General features: G+C 45.4%; 1 protein-coding gene across 1 annotated transcript; it reads right to left on the bottom strand.

Annotated features, from left to right (window-relative positions):
• Nucleotides 1-5,654: 5,654 nt before the first annotated feature.
• Nucleotides 5,655-16,476, bottom strand: LEPROT (leptin receptor overlapping transcript). The gene is made up of 4 exons (XM_083157696.1): nucleotides 16,278-16,476; nucleotides 13,317-13,392; nucleotides 11,460-11,646; nucleotides 5,655-5,784 (listed from the first exon to the last, which is right to left on the bottom strand). The coding sequence occupies exons 1-4, from the start codon at nucleotides 16,291-16,293 to the stop codon at nucleotides 5,668-5,670; spliced, it is 396 nt and encodes a 131-aa protein (XP_083013822.1). The 5' UTR covers nucleotides 16,294-16,476; the 3' UTR covers nucleotides 5,655-5,667.
• Nucleotides 16,477-17,387: the final 911 nt, after the last annotated feature.

Here is a 17,387-nt window from a genome sequence, read left to right as displayed (position 1 = left end):
GTGTCAAAATAAATCTGCTTTACATTTGTGAGGTGCATGCAAACGCATTCAGTGTTTGCCCTGCACAGAAAAAATATAACCCACCCAAATATAAACCCCTCAGCACATTATATTAGCATCACCTGCAGCGCAATATGGATTAATAACTCTGTATCAGACACTTAGGGGCAGATTTATTAAGCTTGGAGAAGAGATAAACTGGAGATAAAGCGGAGAAAAGGTAAAAGGAGATAAAGCACCAGCCAATCAGCTCCCAACTGCCTTTTTCAAACACAGCTGATTGGCTGGTGCTTTATCTCCTTTTACCTTTTCTCCGCTTTATCTCCAGTTTAGCTCTTCTCCAAGCTTAATAAATCTGCCCCCTAGCCTTTTTTGAGGAAAATGAACACAGCGCCTCGCACCTCAGATGCCACTAGTCCCTCGGTAATTACGTATATGACAGATACCCTAATAAGGAAGTACGCGGCCCCTTTACAAGTCATACGAACAGATTACGTTATTGAATAATCTGTAACCGAGGTCCCTGCAGTACTAAGAGTTTGTTTTTGTGTTGAACATAATGAAATGTAATTTGCCTGCTCACTGCCAGTAATATCAGCGAGATATAACCACACATTGTTGCCCCCTGTTAAGTCATTGTTAGTGTGCCTGTCTCTCCAATTTCAGCCTGCCACACGCATACATACATGTATGGACGGATGTCTTGCACCTTACAGTACTAACTGGTTATCGGCGGGTAGGAACGAAAGCAAACCTTCACCTGTAGTAGCTACACTATACTGCTGTCCCCTTCAATGGACGACAGAAAAGATTACTCCCCACAGAAAATAATTCACAAGTGATTCAGTGAACACTACCATATTTCTGTGAATATCTATCCCGGTTCGAACATTAAATTGCTCTGCAAGCAGAAATATTGATAAAACATTATTTTGCCCATTATGACAACTTATTTTTATTCCCTCCGCATACAGTACACAGTGCCTATCAGAGAGCGATTTCCCGGTCAGCAACGGACAAATTATAGAACTGATATGAGCCATTTATCTATTTAAAGGAGCTGGAAAATATTAATTTGAATGTATTAAGGGGGCTGTAATGTCCAGACCAGGCCACCCCCCCCCTACTGATGACACACACCCTTGCTATTAAGACTCACAGCAAGCTATTTTTTTGTAAGCTGGCTGGCACATACACTGTGGAAGGCTATAAAGTGGATCGTGGGAGGGGGTATGGAAGGCAGACAATGGAACTATACCCCCCAAAAAAATTCTGGTAATCAGAGTATTTGAATAAAGTCATAATGAAAATATAATATAAAAGGGTGAAAACTTCTTTGTTATTTAGTTATTAAATAAATGGCCTGGCCTCCAGGGCACACTTTACAAAGGGGTTCTAGAAGTACATCGCTCTTTAATTTCTTGCTGACCGATAAAATCCCTGCAGATAAATCTATTGTGGTTGTCAGTTCTAAGTATGCCTTTGATGTGACAAGTTCCAGGATTTCCTCCCTCTCTCTCTCTGCCTGTAACCTTCACTACCCCAGTGACGCCAAGCGCTCTTCAGCAGTGTAATTACACAGTGCCGAGGCATATCATTACATCTCTATAGATGGATATTTGGTTTAGTTACAAGTAAAGGCTTTAATTCAGGAGCATTAGCAGACGCTGGCAAAGGAAGTTGGTTGAAACCAGCAATTGAGATAATTTTCTGGAACAAATCAGCCAGAGCTTAACGTGTTGTTATAGGACAACAATAATGTGGTTATAATGGTTATAACAACTCACTGTAAACCTGTATGGAGCCACACTTATGGACATAACCCGTATAGCCAAAAGGGATTCGGTATGAAATCCCGACTGTCAAAATCCCGAATGGGTCATAATACCGACAAGGACAAAATCCCGACAAGGTCCAAAATCCCGACATTTAAAATCCCGACAAGGTCAAAATACCGACATATAGAATGTAAAGGTGAAACAGTCAACATGACTTTCGGTCGACATGGGTTTTTTACAGTTTTTTTACCCGAATGTCAACCCAGTTGGAAGTGAACCGCAGCCACTCGCTATGCTTCGGGCACACTATTTTATTTTCCCACCATGCCTAGTGGATGGTAGGGTATGAAATACCGCCTGTCGGCACATGTCGGGTCAAAAAACTGAAAAAACCCATGTCGACCTCGCGACCTGTCGACCCAAAGTCATGTTGACTGTTTCACCTGTACATTCTATATGCCGGTATTTTGACCATGTCAGGATTTTAAATGTCGGTATTTTGTCCTTGTCGGTATTATGACCCATTCGGGATTTTGACCCTGTCGGGATTTTGACTGCATCCCGCCCAAAGAGCCAAAATGCCCAATAATAACAACTTAAGATCTATTATTAGGATCACTATCATCAGGCATGTTGGGTAAATGCCATCAGTGCTGCGTTAACAGCGATATTAGAAGTGGCAGAGTCTGTGTTACTTAGGCATTCTGAGACCTGTAGTCCCACAGCAACGTAATAACAGCTTGTCTGTCTGTTCCATTCATACTACATTGGACCGACGTATCCGGTTATATGGTGAAAGCCAAAAGGAACTCTCTCAGGGGGTAGAACTTTGTTATCGGTCTGGCGGGGGAACACTTTTGTGGACCCTTTCAGTTCTATTAAAGGTGATTTATACATTGGGGACATTCTCTGGACAACAAAGCAGGGGGTGAGACAATAGTGTGGAAACACAGGAACCATCGTTTCGGGGGTTGGCAGCAAAGTGAAGGGCATGAATTACAAAAGATGGTGAAACACATGTAATGAGATGTAATAATGGTTCTGGTCAGGCAAGCAGAATATAATGATTACTGGCGGGCGAGAAGGGCGGCTCTTACAATGCATAATGTATGTATGGCGATTCAGATCCCAGCGAGTAAAAATGTCTGTGATATTACACAATATGTACGGAACACACAATAAAAGGCGAGGTACGCTGAAAAAAGAGGCTGTAACCCATAGCAACCACATGTAAATGTCCAGCGCAGCGCAATGAAAATGAAGCACCACCGAAACAGAACAAAAATACTTCTTGGGCAGTAACAGCCCATCACAGGGTTAGGCAATGTGTGGGGCCCCCAGCTGCTGTGGAACTACACACCCCAGCATGCCCTTACACAGATTTGCTGTTAAGGCATGCTATATAAATGGTAGGGGATGCTGGGATGTGTAGTTCCACAGCAGCTGGCGTGCCGGATGTTTCCTACCTTGGCGACAGAGAAAGCATTGTTGGGGTTCAGTAATATACAATCATATGTACAGCCAAATGTCACGCTGAAACCCCCCCCCAACTGTCATTTAACGTCTATGCTGTAGGATATTAAAAGAAAGGTTTGTCTGGTTGCTATGGGTTACAGTACACTTCCCTGTGCACCAGATTTCATATCCCCCAATAACCCGATACATCCGGTGTAATATACAGATCATCATACTGGGAGCTTTAAGGATTAAGGCACAAGGTTTATAAATAGTAAATTTTAGAAAATAATGGGGCCACAAACATCACTAGAATCTACAGACAAACACTAAGTCTTCAGGAAGTGGCGCGTTCGCACGGTCCCCAATTCTCTAATACGCTTCCATGCGCCAATTCCCTGACTATGTAGGACAGATGTATTTCACAAAAGTACATCTGCAAACTGCCCCGTATACTTCTAATTATTTTAATTGCCACATTTTCCTCATTTAACACTTCCCCCGAAATATACATCCATTTTCCCCAGTCCTTTAAAAAAAACAGGGATAAGACACCTTATTACCTGTCCCGTTAACATTCCCAATAGGGGTAATGCTGCATTTTAGCAGGCAATTTCACGTTTCAGAAAATGTTTGTTCCAAACATTAACAACGGAATAAAAATGCCCAATCTATGATTACTCAGTGCTAAAATTTGCAACCGGCAACAATATTTACACTTGAGCCTGTGTGATTGGTTACCCAGTGCACCTTGCCATACGCAGCTTCCCAGGTCGTCTCCTCACAGATATGATTGCTGACATACTACAAGGCTTACACTCCTGCACTGGATTCCATATGGTTAAAAGCAATGCTCACAAATGACGGAGACAGGGTCAGCATCTAAATCTACGGTACCAAACATGAAGCTGTACAAAATAGGCACTGTTATAGGTATATTTTAGATAACCACCGATATATTGTGACATAATGTTGCATGAAGTAGTAGTCTTTAAGCGGGGTACACACCTATACAAATGGACAGTTCTTTCTATACCCCATAGATTCCTGATATATTGTGAGTGTGCATCCAATCAGGTTTGATCAGAAGAAAACCGGTTGCATTTGAAGATTAGATTTTATGGTCTCCTTAATATTCATCAGATGCACGAACTTGCACAAAAGTGTTTGTAGCCCAATCGGTCTCAGCAATTTCGTATGAATTCAGGCTGATTTTAGCCAGCGAAGGGTGCAAGCTAAGGTACCACAGGGCAGCGGGGAGTGGGCCACATTAAAGGAAACTAAAAGTCGAGACCCTCAAAAGGCTATAATGGCATACAACTACTACTAGAGACATGCATTTTACCAGCGTCAATTCTGCCAGAATCGGACAACACTGTCTTCTCTAAATGGGACTTAATGCAGTTCTCCTAATGAACCATCTTACGGGTGGGTGTGAGGGTGCCAGAACCTGCAAACATCAAAATAACTAATGTCTCTAATTCTACTGTTCCTAGCTAAATGTGTGTGGGACCAACATTGCAGTTGCTTCATGTATATAGTTACTTCTAACGTACAGAGATCTGTAGCCAATCAGGAACTAAATAACTGTGCTCACAGGAGGAAGCATTATTGCTACACACACCAGACTTCCTGTTAAAGGTGCAGAAATGGCTGAGTATAACTGGCCGATTCAGACCTGACCACTAATGTAAGAATTTGAAGTGTAAACCGCCGCCTAGACAAAACGCCCCTTGTATAATGGAGAGAGAATTGAGAATGGATCGTTAAACGCAATCCACTCGCAAATCCAGTCACAATTACCGAACCATCGAAAAGTTTTTGCCATCTGCGCAAATGTGAGTAACTGCGAGGCCGACGGGAGCAGCAGCAGATAAATGGCTGGACCGCTGCTGCAGGGCTCAGATCGGTGATGGGTCAAATGTGTCACATCTTATGTCCTGCAAAGCCACGTAAAAGAATGTACAACCTGATGTACTTCTGGTTTAGTGTGTAGGGGGTCACAGGGGAGCAAACTGGGGTGCTCTATCTAGAATGTATTTGTGAATGATTCTGGACACTGTCTGAATGTGGACTGAAACCAGTAAGAGATATTAGAAAGTGCAATAAGGAAGGGGGGGCAGGGAGAATATAAAATCCAGTACATATGACATCTCCGACCCATCCCGCACTGCAGATGCTGGGAAACACGTGAAGGACACGCGTGTCACTCAGAGTAAGTGCTTTTATGGCCAGAGGAAGAACTACAGCACTAAAGAAATGTAAATGTAGAAACACGCAGAGACATGTATGTACACAGCCTTTCACTTGCTTCATAATGTGATCTGCATGAGATGAGGCCATGGTTAGCACACACGTGTAGAACATACATACATAAGATCAGTATGACACGGTCTGTACAGTACGGGGGGGGAGGGGGGGTTGGGTTCAGCTTTCACCACTGCTCCCAGCTGAAATCATCTCCTCTTCCGAAGACAATGAAAAATCCCAGGATGGTTAGGAAAATCACTGCGTTCCCTGCGAGGACCAATCCGCACGCTCCCCACAGGATCTGCAATAGATACACAGAACATGGAAACGCAGGTCACCACAACTTGCTGCAAACGTCAGTATTACAAAACGGATGTGAGATCCCAAACTATTCTGCAGCCAGACATTCCCTTCCTCCCAGATTCTCTTTCCTCTAGGGGTTCCGTCGGTCGGACATCACCGGAATAAATAGATCCGGCGTGTAGTCTCGGCTGCTACCTGTCAGATACAGCAGCTGACTGGACTCAACCCAGCCCTCCCTCGCCGCAATCTGCCCTCATCAGTATTTTTAAAGTGGCAATTATTTACAAGACAGAAACAGGAGATTTTTACCTTTAAATGATTGCCGCTTTAAAATATGGGTATTCCCATAAAAACTCTTGCACCCTATTAGTTGGTATCTGGATGATAGGTTGACAATGTGTAAGTTGACATGCACAAAGTAGACATTGACAAATGGGCGACACGTGGAAAGATCAAAATGGCCGATGTATGAAAATGTCGAGTTTTTCGCCTTTTTTTTTCATTTCCTTTCGTTTACTGTAAGATCCACTTGGACTCCAACTGGCGCAGTGGTAGTGGAGCTAGGCACCTGGCCCAAAGTATGGCGAGCGAAGCGCACTATGCAAGGGTATGTGATACACTAAATGGGGATCCACTTGCTCAGAGGTCGACAATATCACCAAAATAACTCATGTCAACCTTTTCATATATTGAAATTTTCTGTCAACTTATTGACTATCTACTAAATGTCGACTCTTTAAGACAAACCCCTATTAGTTAACCCCATGTGTTACATAAAGTTCTTGTGGGGGGAGTTTATAATAACCAATTAGTGGCGTCACTGCGTCGGTAATTCCTGCTTGTTGACATTCTATTGTCCTGAACCACAAGCCGTTACATTTTATATCAACAGATTTGTCTTATGTTAGCAAAGAAAAGTGTAGATGTAAATTTTCCATAAACTATGTGACTTCTCCGAGGGGAGAGGCCGCATGCGATGGCCCCTAACCGGGCGGCAGGATCACATACATAGTAACATAGTAATTAAGGCTGAAAAAAGACGTTAGTAAATCCAGTTCAACCTATCTGACCTGTAACTACTGACTTGAGTAAGTCATATCTATAGGATTCCCTTAGTGGCTGCATCCAGTTGAGTTCTAGAATGTTACTGCTCTAATGGTGAAGAATCCTCTTCTTAATTCAGTACGGAATCTCTTTTCCTTGAGCCTCAGTACATGCCCGCGTGTCCTAAGTATAGGTCTGTTAAACATACTAATCATATCACCTCTCACCCTCCGTTTCTCCAGTGATAACCTATTCAGCCGGGTATAACCTATCTTTGTATTCTAGCGATTCGAGACCATTTACTACTGTCGCTTAGTTGCCCTTCTCTATATCTGTTCCAATTCATTTACGTCCTTCCTAAGGTGTGGTGCCCAGAACTGAACACAATATTCCAAGTGTGATATTCCACATAGGATATATCTTATGCAAAAGGAACGCATACGATATATCATATGTATTACCATTCCCCGCATCGGATCGGATGTCACAATTTACTAAGATTCCACTTTTTATTTATTTAACATCTTCTTGAAGATAATAGGTAGAATCTGTTTGGTTGCTAAGGGCAACATCCCATCTTCGTACATTTTTCCCCCAACGGGCTGCGATTAGAAATAAAATCTAAACAACCCCACGGGGCAATGATCAAGTTATTGGGTCCTCGAGATTACGTTTCTGAGAGTTTCTTAAAAATAATATTCTTAATATTCTAAACCATTTTCTCTTTTCTCCTCTACAGGGAACGTCTTGTAAAACTCTGTGTAAAACGGATTGCCCTGAGGTTTATTTTGACAGCTGCAGTAATAGCCGGAACTGGAACATGCCTCCTGCAGGCCACAAGAGATCTGTCCTATTTAGATGCTGGTCTCGATTATTCCAGGGAACATAAGCGCCATCTAGAGGCGGTATACATGTATAGCGCTATTGTAACCTTTGCAAGTTCGCACAGCTTGTACACATTTCAGGACTGGAACTCTGTCTTTAACCCGGCACGGACCTGGGACACTGAACACAGGTTGAAACCATGTTTTCCCATACCACATGGTTAGATACCCGGGTTATTCCTGAACCGGCAACCTTCACACTGGACCAGGGTCTTCCAGCTGGGTGTTGATCATTAGGTCGACAGACAGAAGGTTGACCACTATTAGTCGACAGGCAATCGGGTGACACGGTCTAGTTTAACATTGACAAAAGTTAGATAAAAGGAAAAGGTCGACACAGGAAGAGGCTAAAATTAGTTTTTCATATTTTTTGGGTGTCTATGTCCACACCTGTCGACATGGTCACCTTTTAATGTCCTGCTGCACTCGCCACGCTTGGGGCTCACTCTTCAATTCTCCCTCTATGCCCACTTGAATTGTGAAGTTAGAATAAGTCAGTTAAAAAAATAAAAAAAACACGTGAAAAACGTGTTCAAGTGTCGACCATAGGCATGTCGGCATTTTTTTTGCTCGTGTCAACCAATTCTCAATGTCGACTTGGGCCATGTCGCCCTTTTTGCATGTGTCGACCATATACTCTTCCAGCTTACAGTGGGCACTTGAAGATAATGCGTACATTTAATAAGATGGGAGGTCTATTTCAGATGTTGCTAGGGGCAACCAACCAGATACTATCTATTATCTTCTAGAGCAGTGGTTCTCAACCTCGGTCCCCAGGACCCCCCAACAGTTCACGTTTTCCAGGTCTCCACACAGAATCACAGATGAAGTAATTCGCCCCACCTGTGGATCTTTTAAAATGTGTCAGTGAATAATGAGTGCACCTGTGCACCCGCCGGGTGACCTGGAAAACGTGAAATGTTGGGGGGGTCCTGCGGACCGAGGTTGAGAACCACTGTTCTAATAGGTGCTAAATAGATAAGACGTAGATTCTGATTGGCCAACATCCCATGTGAAATGGAACTTGCATCTTAGTAGATTTCTCCCGTCATCTCTGCTGTGCCAAGCCAATGATTCTCTGGGTCATTCCTGTGGCACATACGCCAGGGCACTGACTCAAACAGGCTGCGAATCCTGGGAATAATCCTGGTTGAATCAAGGAACAAGAATCTCAACCCGCATCACTCCTTTTAGACATAAGCTGGACCAAGGTTGATACGCATGCATGGCGTATATAAGGGGGTATAAGTGCAACCCCAGAACTCCCCCCCCCCCCCCGGGTATAATGTACAATGTTAAAAACGGTCACGTATTCCCATTAGCTATATGTAGAATGTAAAAGGAAATAAGCTTTGAGGCACCAACCTCAGAGGTAAAACACCTCGATCAGATTGGACATCCAGTTATGCCAGATGTCGGGAGCTGACAGCCCCTATGCAGAGGCTGGGAATGAGGTCAGGGAGCATCTGACAAGGCTTGTGATAATATACTGAAGGCTAACAATACAGGATGCATTCTCTATATCTTACCACCCCCACCTCCACCCTACATGCTGTCTGTATAAAGCTGGATCGCAAAAGCACATTTTTTACTCTAATGTACAAAACCATGCTGCACTGCAGGTGGGGCAGATGTAACATGTGCAGAGAGAGAGTAAAGGTACGTACACACCAACAGATGTTTCTGTCTGATCTATCTGGTGGGAACAAAAACCTGGAAATGTATGGGAGCATATGACTATCAAAATTTCCACCCAAATGCAGGAAAACAGAAAAAAAAATATATGCTTTGATAAATTTGATATAAACGATTTGTCTGACTGATCACTGTCTGTTTTCAAGCGTTTGGGAACAATTTTTCTGGTGTATTACTATGTATAATATTATTTTGTTTATAACGCTATAAACATTACCATTCTGTAACTAACATTAAAAAGCTCATTTCAACTAGGAAACAAAGCAGTGAAAAGGACCAGAAATGTATTTAGCTATACACACGTGTTATCCTCACCAGTGTGCCCTATACCAGCCTATACTTAGTGCAAATAATACAACAGGAACGTCCAAACGCCTGCAGCGAGCTCCCTGCTACAGCCCAGTTACAAGTCTTCAGTCGCAGATGTTAAAGCGACGGAAATATGTTGGACGCTACGGGCAGTATTCAATGAGAAAAGTTCTCCGTCTTTTGTGGAGAACTTGTGCTTTTTTCGCCGTGGAGAGAGGTTTTTTTTCTCCAAAGGCGAGCCACCCTATTCAATGTGAAATATTCTCCGTCTTTCTTAGTGATTCTCGCCGTCTCTCTCCGTGAAGAAATTCTCCATCTTTTGATGGAGAGCAGGAATGTGAACTTTTAAACTAAAAGGGTGTTTTTTTTAATTTTGGTGTCAAAAAATCAGGTTTTTTTTTCTGTGGAGGGCCATGTTATTTTTATTCATGTGCCTATAGCACATGAATATATATTTAATTTTTAAAAAAATATTTTTTTACATTTTTTTTTTTTCTTTTTTTTACACAGTGCAGCCAGCAGGGGGCCAGAGCGCTCGAGCCGCTCATTAGATATTCATATATTCACTGCACCCGAAGCACGTTCGGGTACAGTGAATACTGGGTCCCCCGCTGGCTATAGAGGGGGGCAGCCTGTGCTGCCTGGGTCCCAGGGGGGCCCCCTACCCTCACATATGTTCTGTGGCATCCAGGGAGACTTTAATCTCCCTGGATGCCACGTCCCTGTCAGCTCCCTGCTGCGGACGCTCGTCCGCTGCAGGGGTTAAGGCTGCAGGGGTTAAGACTCGCCGCGAGTGGCGGCGAGTCTTATAAACATTGAATAGTGGCAGCAGGAGAGGCAACGAGCCCTCCGGAACACGGAGAGTGCACGGCGAGCAAAAAAAAATGCTCGCCGTGCACGGAGAATATTACCATTGAATACTGCCCTACATCACAAATCCAGGTCTACATTGGATCTAGGGGTCTATAAGAACAATGTGCATTATTGCCTAGGTGGGACTGCGTGTAATACAATTCCCTCCTCTACAAAACAGTCATCCAACCTGGTTAGATTGCCACTTGTGGTAATATATACTTTTATTGCACATTACCTCCTATAATGCAGCATTGCAGTCAATATGTGGACTAACCAGGGGACTCTTAGTGCCTTATTCTAGTTCACTCTTTCTGACAAAATCCTTCTTGGATGGACAAAACCATGTGCACTGCAGGTGGGGCAGATGTTACTTGTGCAGAGAGAATTAGATTTGGGTGGGGTTTTACTTCAAAGTGAGATCTATATTGCAGTGTAAAAATAAAGCAGCCGGTATTTACCCTGCACAGAAACAAAATAACTCACCCAAATCTAACTCTCTCTGCACATTTTGAATCTGCCGCCCTGCAGTGCACATGGTTTTGTCCATCTAAAAAAGATTTTGTCAGAAAGAGTGAACTAGAATAAGGCCCGTAGTCAGTTGGTCAGTTACGAAAATGAAGGACATCACCGGGGACAAACATTTCCGTTGGCTGACCCTGGAACATTGTGTAATCCGGGATGGAATTTACAGAGCAGTCATAACACAGTAGGACAACAGCAAGTATTGTGCTCTGTATGGGGAGCGACAGCGCTTATGTGCGATTCACATCACCGTGCGCCCTTTACAGCTTTCTGCGGTAGCCAATCTTCAGTCATTTATAAAAGGTCAGAGCCTGGGGTACATGCTGGACGCACTTGGGTTCAGTTCCCCTCTTATAATACTCACCACGTGGACTCTGGCAAGAATAATGGGAAAGCCAAAGGCGGACACCACGATTCCAGTGGTGAAGAAGTACGCCATTTCCCGGCAGGCGCTGCTGGCTGCGTCGCTGTCTTCGCTGACTCGTGTGGCGATAAAATGTGGAATGGGACTTATGACATAAAATATCAAAACAAAGAGCGGCCAGTAAACTCTGAAAAGAAAGAAGACCGCAACGTTACATAGTAATCCAGAAGTGATGTTAGTAAATGCTATTCCATGTAAATCCGTATTATATGACTAGATGGGCACGGAAGGGATTTCAAATCTATTATTTGATAAGCTTCCACAACTTGATGAAGACCCAGTACACCTCCCAGTGGCGGCATGACCCAGGAATAGCTTACAGGCACTGGTTGCTGACAGGACATATTATATAAAAGTATTTGATCATGAGGCAGGTGGGTCGTTCTGGGATTGGAACAATATGGCTAATCTGTGGAGCTGGAAGTTGATGACATACAGGGAGTAGTGTTCATTCTAGCACCCGCCATATTCGAAAACCCATGCAGTTCCTCTTCCCTGCCTGGGGTGTCGCTGTCTGCTGTAGTGCTTCTAGCACAGTGTGGTCTGTATATCAGCACTGATATGCAAACCAGACCTGTACTAGAAACACCACAGCAGACAGCGACATCCCCAGGCAGGGAAGAGGAACTGCATGGGTTTTCAAAGATAGTGGGTGCTAGAATCAACACTAGGGAGGACTTTGCTCATCCCGATAACATGATCAATGTGTGATCTAGATACAATCATGTACAAAATATTAAATAAAAAAGGCTAGATAGAACTCTTCAACGAGAATTCTGTTACATACATGTGTCCACCTTTTTTGTTACAAGTGAAGCACTGTGGGGGTTATTCTGGTTCACTCCTTCTGGCAAATTCCCGACAAGGGGGGGTGGGGGGCGTGTATAGCCCCCTCTTGCGGGCTCGCTACGCTCGGCACACTAATGTATTCTCCCTCTACGGGTAAAAAGGGTCAACACAATAATTCTACAGTAAAGCTGGATACACACCAAGATTACCTGTCCAATCTTTCTGGTTGAAACGAAAATCTGGTAGTGTATGGGGGAAAATAACAATTGACCATTTGCCCCCAAACACTGGAAAACAGATACAAATTGATTGAGTTCATTTGATCTAACCAATCTATCCAAAAGCAACGTTTGCCCATTATTCTAGCTTTTCGGAACAAATATTTAATTGCCATTTGCTCCCATACAATGCCATATATTCACTCCAAACAGAAAGATTGGAAAGATAATTTTATAGTGTGTATGCTGCATTAATGTTAAGGCCTAAGGCCCATACACACTGGGCGACTTTGAGCTGAAAGTCGTTTAAAACAGCATGTTTGAGCGGCTTTCAGCTCAAAGCCACCCAGTGTGTGTGGTCCGGCGGTGAGCGCTGCAGCGTGCTCCCGCAACATCGCCGGGAAAGAAACTCATCTGCTGGTATTACTAGCAGATGAGCGGCTTTGAGGACGGCTTTGCATAGCACTGCGCTATGCAAAGCCGTCCTCTGCCCGCTGACTGTGCTGGGCAGGGGGAAAGTGGCTCAGTGTGTATGCACTGAGCCAATTATAGCCATTGGCACTTTTCATTCTGCACCTAAAACTCTCAGTCTTCCCTAAGTTGCCAAACTAAATGCCTTCCATAAGTCTCACTGTAAGTAGCTAGATCTCTTCAAGTGTTACTGGGGCCCACAAGTATTTGCTGCAAGATTTTGAGAACAGATCCCTACATGGCCGTTAATGACGCAGACGACTTTGATCAGCATATCAGCAAAACTCCAAGCACGATTGGAATAACACAGAATTCTTACCTGTAACTCTCTAAGGCACATCCCAGCATAAGGAAGGTTAGGCCAATGGCACCACTAAATGATAGTGCGACAAGTGCTGCAAAGGAGAGAAAACCGTTTATCATAACAATACTAATACTAACGAATGTGCTGACAGAATTTCGCTACACTCTATAAGCTTCAGTTTGTGTTCCAAACCCTGAATTTCTTACATTTCTCTAATGAACTTTTAACTGATTAGAATTTGGCAAATAAAGAGATGTTCTGTTACAATAGGAAGATCCATAGTCCTATCTGAAATCCTTATTAGTAGAACAGTCTTTCCTTGTCACAGATTAAATAAAAACTAATACTTTGTACCAGTTACTGGGGCAGATGTATGAATCCTTAACAAGAGATAAATGCAAGGGTGATAAAGAGAGATAAACGTCCAGCCAATCAGCTCCTTCCTGACTCTTTTCACACACAGCCTGTAACATGGCAGTTAGCAGGTGATTGGCTGGATGTTTATCTCTCCTTATCACCCTTGCATTTATCTCTTGTTAAGGCTTAGTACATCTGCCCCAATGATAGTAAAGCCACTTGGAACGTGGACCCCATCATTGCTGGTAAGTTTGGTAACCTCTCCTCTGAGGGTCACACCACAGCCCGCAAGCTGTTAAAGGACTCTGAAGGTGGGCAGTGACCATGGCGATGCATGTGAACTAAACAGCGCCAGCCGCCCCCCTCACATGCCGCGATCCCCCACACAGCTGCGAATGGATGATTTGCATAATCATCCATTCGCAGCCTTGGGTGCGGGGGAGAAATAATTTGATGGTCGGCAATCATCTACTGATGTCAGCTGCCCGCCACCGTATCACGGGCGATTTTCATGGGAACGCCCATCTACTCTACCCCCACTGCCACCCCATGCCGGCACTGCTAGGCGAACATGTAGTTTGCCATGCCCGCTCGCACATGTGCAGAAATGTGCGGTACTTGTGTAGTATCACGGCGCCCATCGCATCGCATACCATAAGGCATGGTATGCGATATCGCACAATGTTATACAATGTCATACAATTTTAAACTTGTATGGCATTGTATATGACATACAATGCGATGCGATTATAACATGTATAAGCACCCTAATGGGTGCTTAATGCACCCCCACGCCACCCCCCACCCCCCGTATAAACGTGAACCTCTGACCTTTCCATACCCCTACTATCCACGTCGGCGTAGAGTTGATTTTATAAAGTGTGGCGAGCGCAGCAAGCCACCGAGCCCGAAGCGTGGCGAGCCCCACGAGGGGACGCGCATAACTTCACAGGTATACGCGTCTCCTTGCTGCGCTCGCCACACTTTATAAAATCAACTCCACGCCGACGTGGATAGTGGGGGTATGAAAGGGTCGTAGGACGCATACAGCTGCGGTCGCCACGCTTCGGGTTCACGTTTATACTAGGGGGTGGCGTGGGGGTGCATTTAACATTGTAAGCACCCATTAGAGGGCTTATACAATTTTTCATCGCATAGGGGGCTAAAATCGCATTGCATCACAGTGCATCGGGTGTATGGCATGCGATGGGATGGGATGAAAAATCGCGCGATGACATATCGGGGGCGCCGTGATAATACACAAGTACCAAATGCACTAGCGCAGGCGCAAAACATTGGACCGTAGCAATCAGAATAAACCACATTGTGTAGATTAGGGCCTAATTAACAAAGCATAAAGGTGCCCACACACAAAAGATTTCAGGCAAGCGCACATCTTCACCAAAGATTTATACTACGATCCCATGCGCGTTCCTATTGATCTTTTGATAAATCTTCTGATCTTTCATGCAGCATGCAAGATCAGAAGATTTAGCAAAAGATCCGCAGGAGCGCATATCCGATCAAGATCAGCCGATTTGCAGTACAAAATCGGCCGATCAATCGGAAATCAGCAAAAAAATCGTTCTAGTGTGTGGGCACCCTAAGACACAAACTGAGATATGGTATTATCCCGATAAAACGTTTGGTGCAAAAAACTCCTTTTTTTATTTTACCAATTTTTTTTTCCAATCGATCTATCCAATTTGAATCACCCAATAGAAAGCACAGTGAAACCTGTGTGCTTTCAGCCTCTGCAGCGCGGCTTTGGGGGATGTTGCTTGGCAGGCAAAACAATATCCCGGATAAGCTGCGGCATGGCTGGGTTTTCAGAGCGGATTCTATAGCCCTGGCCGAGCCTATTACCCGTATCGTAGGATATCCTGGTTAGTGAAGGTGAGAATGCCCCAGCCAATTGGCTCCTAACTGTCAAGGTACAGGCTGGGTTTGAATGATGACAGCTAGAAGCCGATTGGCTGCTGCATTTTTAAACCAGCAACTTTATCACTTCTCCAGGCTTTATACATCTTCCCCAAGATCAGAGGAGGGGAGGAATGAGAGGGGGGCTGCTGTGTACTTAAGGGGGGGGGGGGGGGCAACTGTGTACTTAGGGGGGGGACAATTCGGGGGGGGGGGGGGGGGGCAGCTGTGTACTTGGGGGGGGGCAGTTGTTTTCCTTTGGGGGGGGCAGCTGTGTAATTGGAGGGGGGCAGCTGTGTAATTGGAGGGGGGCAGCTGTGTAATTGGAGGGGGAACAACTGGGGGGGGGGGCAGCTGTGTACTTAAGGGGGGAAGCTGTGTACTTAAGGGGGGGCAGCTGTGTACTTTAGGGGGGGGCAGCTGTGTACTTAAGGGGGGGACAGCTGTGTACTTAAGGGGGGGACAGCTGTGTACTTAAGGGGGTGATAGCTGTGTACTTAAGGGGGAGGCAGCTGTGTACATAAGGGGGGGACAGTTGTGTACTTAAGGGGGGGACAGTTGTGTACTTAAGGGGGGGACAGCTGTGTACTTAAGGGGGAGGCAGCTGTGTACTTAAGGAGGAGGCAGCTGTGTACTTAAGGGGTAGCAGGAGCCGTGAGTGTGTAGTGTGACACAGGCCGCTGGCTAGGAGAACGGTACCTTTGATCCCCGCCATGTTGCCTGCAGAGCCGCCGCTGTCTTTGGTACACTGTGTATTATTATACTGCTGGCAGCTTCCTGACTCCCAGCCAGTCAGGGGAAACAGGAAGTGCCCAGGCCTCCAGCACCATTCCGATAGGTGGCCAAGTCCTGTCGCTCACCTCCACCAAGGCACTGATTGGTTGCCTGAAGCTCCCGCCTCCAGGCTATCATGTCTTCTCTCTGTTGCTGTAGGAAATCAGCCCAAGAAGGCAGATTCCATGCGCCGTGCTCGTACTGGAGGCTCATGGATGAGAGCGCGCTATGATTGGACAATACAAGGAACTGCTCAACTTCTATTGGTGCTGCGGCTGTCACTCATGGAGACAAAGCGTTGAGCGTTGATTGGACATGGACAGCATTGTATCTTTTTCGTTCAACTGACCTGAGTCCTGACCTGCCTGTAATATAAAAATAATAGTACAAGTGAGGTGGGCACTGGGCAGTGGTGAGGTGGCAGATGGTGTAGGGAAGGGGTGATAGTACAAGTGGGTGGTCAGTGGTGAGGTGGCAGATGGTGTAGGGAAGGGGTGATAGTACAAGTGAGGTGGGCAGTGGTGAGGTGGGGTGGGCAGTGGTGAGGTGGGGGATAGTACAAGTGAGGTGGGCAGTTGTGAGGTGGGGTGGGCAGTGGTGAGGTGGGGGATAGTACAAGTGAGGTGGGCACTGGGCAGTGGTGAGGTGGGGGATAGTACAAGTGAGGTGGGCAGTGGTGAGGTGGGGTGGGCAGTGGTGAGGTGGGGGATAGTACAAGTGAGGTGGGCAGTTGTGAGGTGGGGTGGGCAGTGGTGAGGTGGGGGATAGTACAAGTGAGGTGGGCAGTTGTGAGGTGGGGTGGGCAGTGGTGAGGTGGGGGATAGTACAAGTGAGGTGGGCAGTGGTGAGGTGGGGGATAGTACAAGTGAGGTGGGCAGTGGTGAGGTGGGGTGGGCAGTGGTGAGGTGGGGGATAGTACAAGTGAGGTGGGCAGTGGTGAGGTGGAGTGGGCAGTGGTGAGGTGGGGGATAGTACAAGTGAGGTGGGCAGTTGTGAGGTGGGGTGGGCAGTGGTGAGGTGGGGGATAGTACAAGT

The sequence above is a fragment of the Crinia signifera genome, chromosome 8, assembly GCF_055691185.1.
Source record: "Crinia signifera chromosome 8, ASM5569118v1, whole genome shotgun sequence".
Classification (NCBI taxonomy): Eukaryota; Metazoa; Chordata; class Amphibia; order Anura; family Myobatrachidae; genus Crinia; species Crinia signifera.
This window is presented reverse-complemented; position numbering and strand designations above follow the sequence as displayed.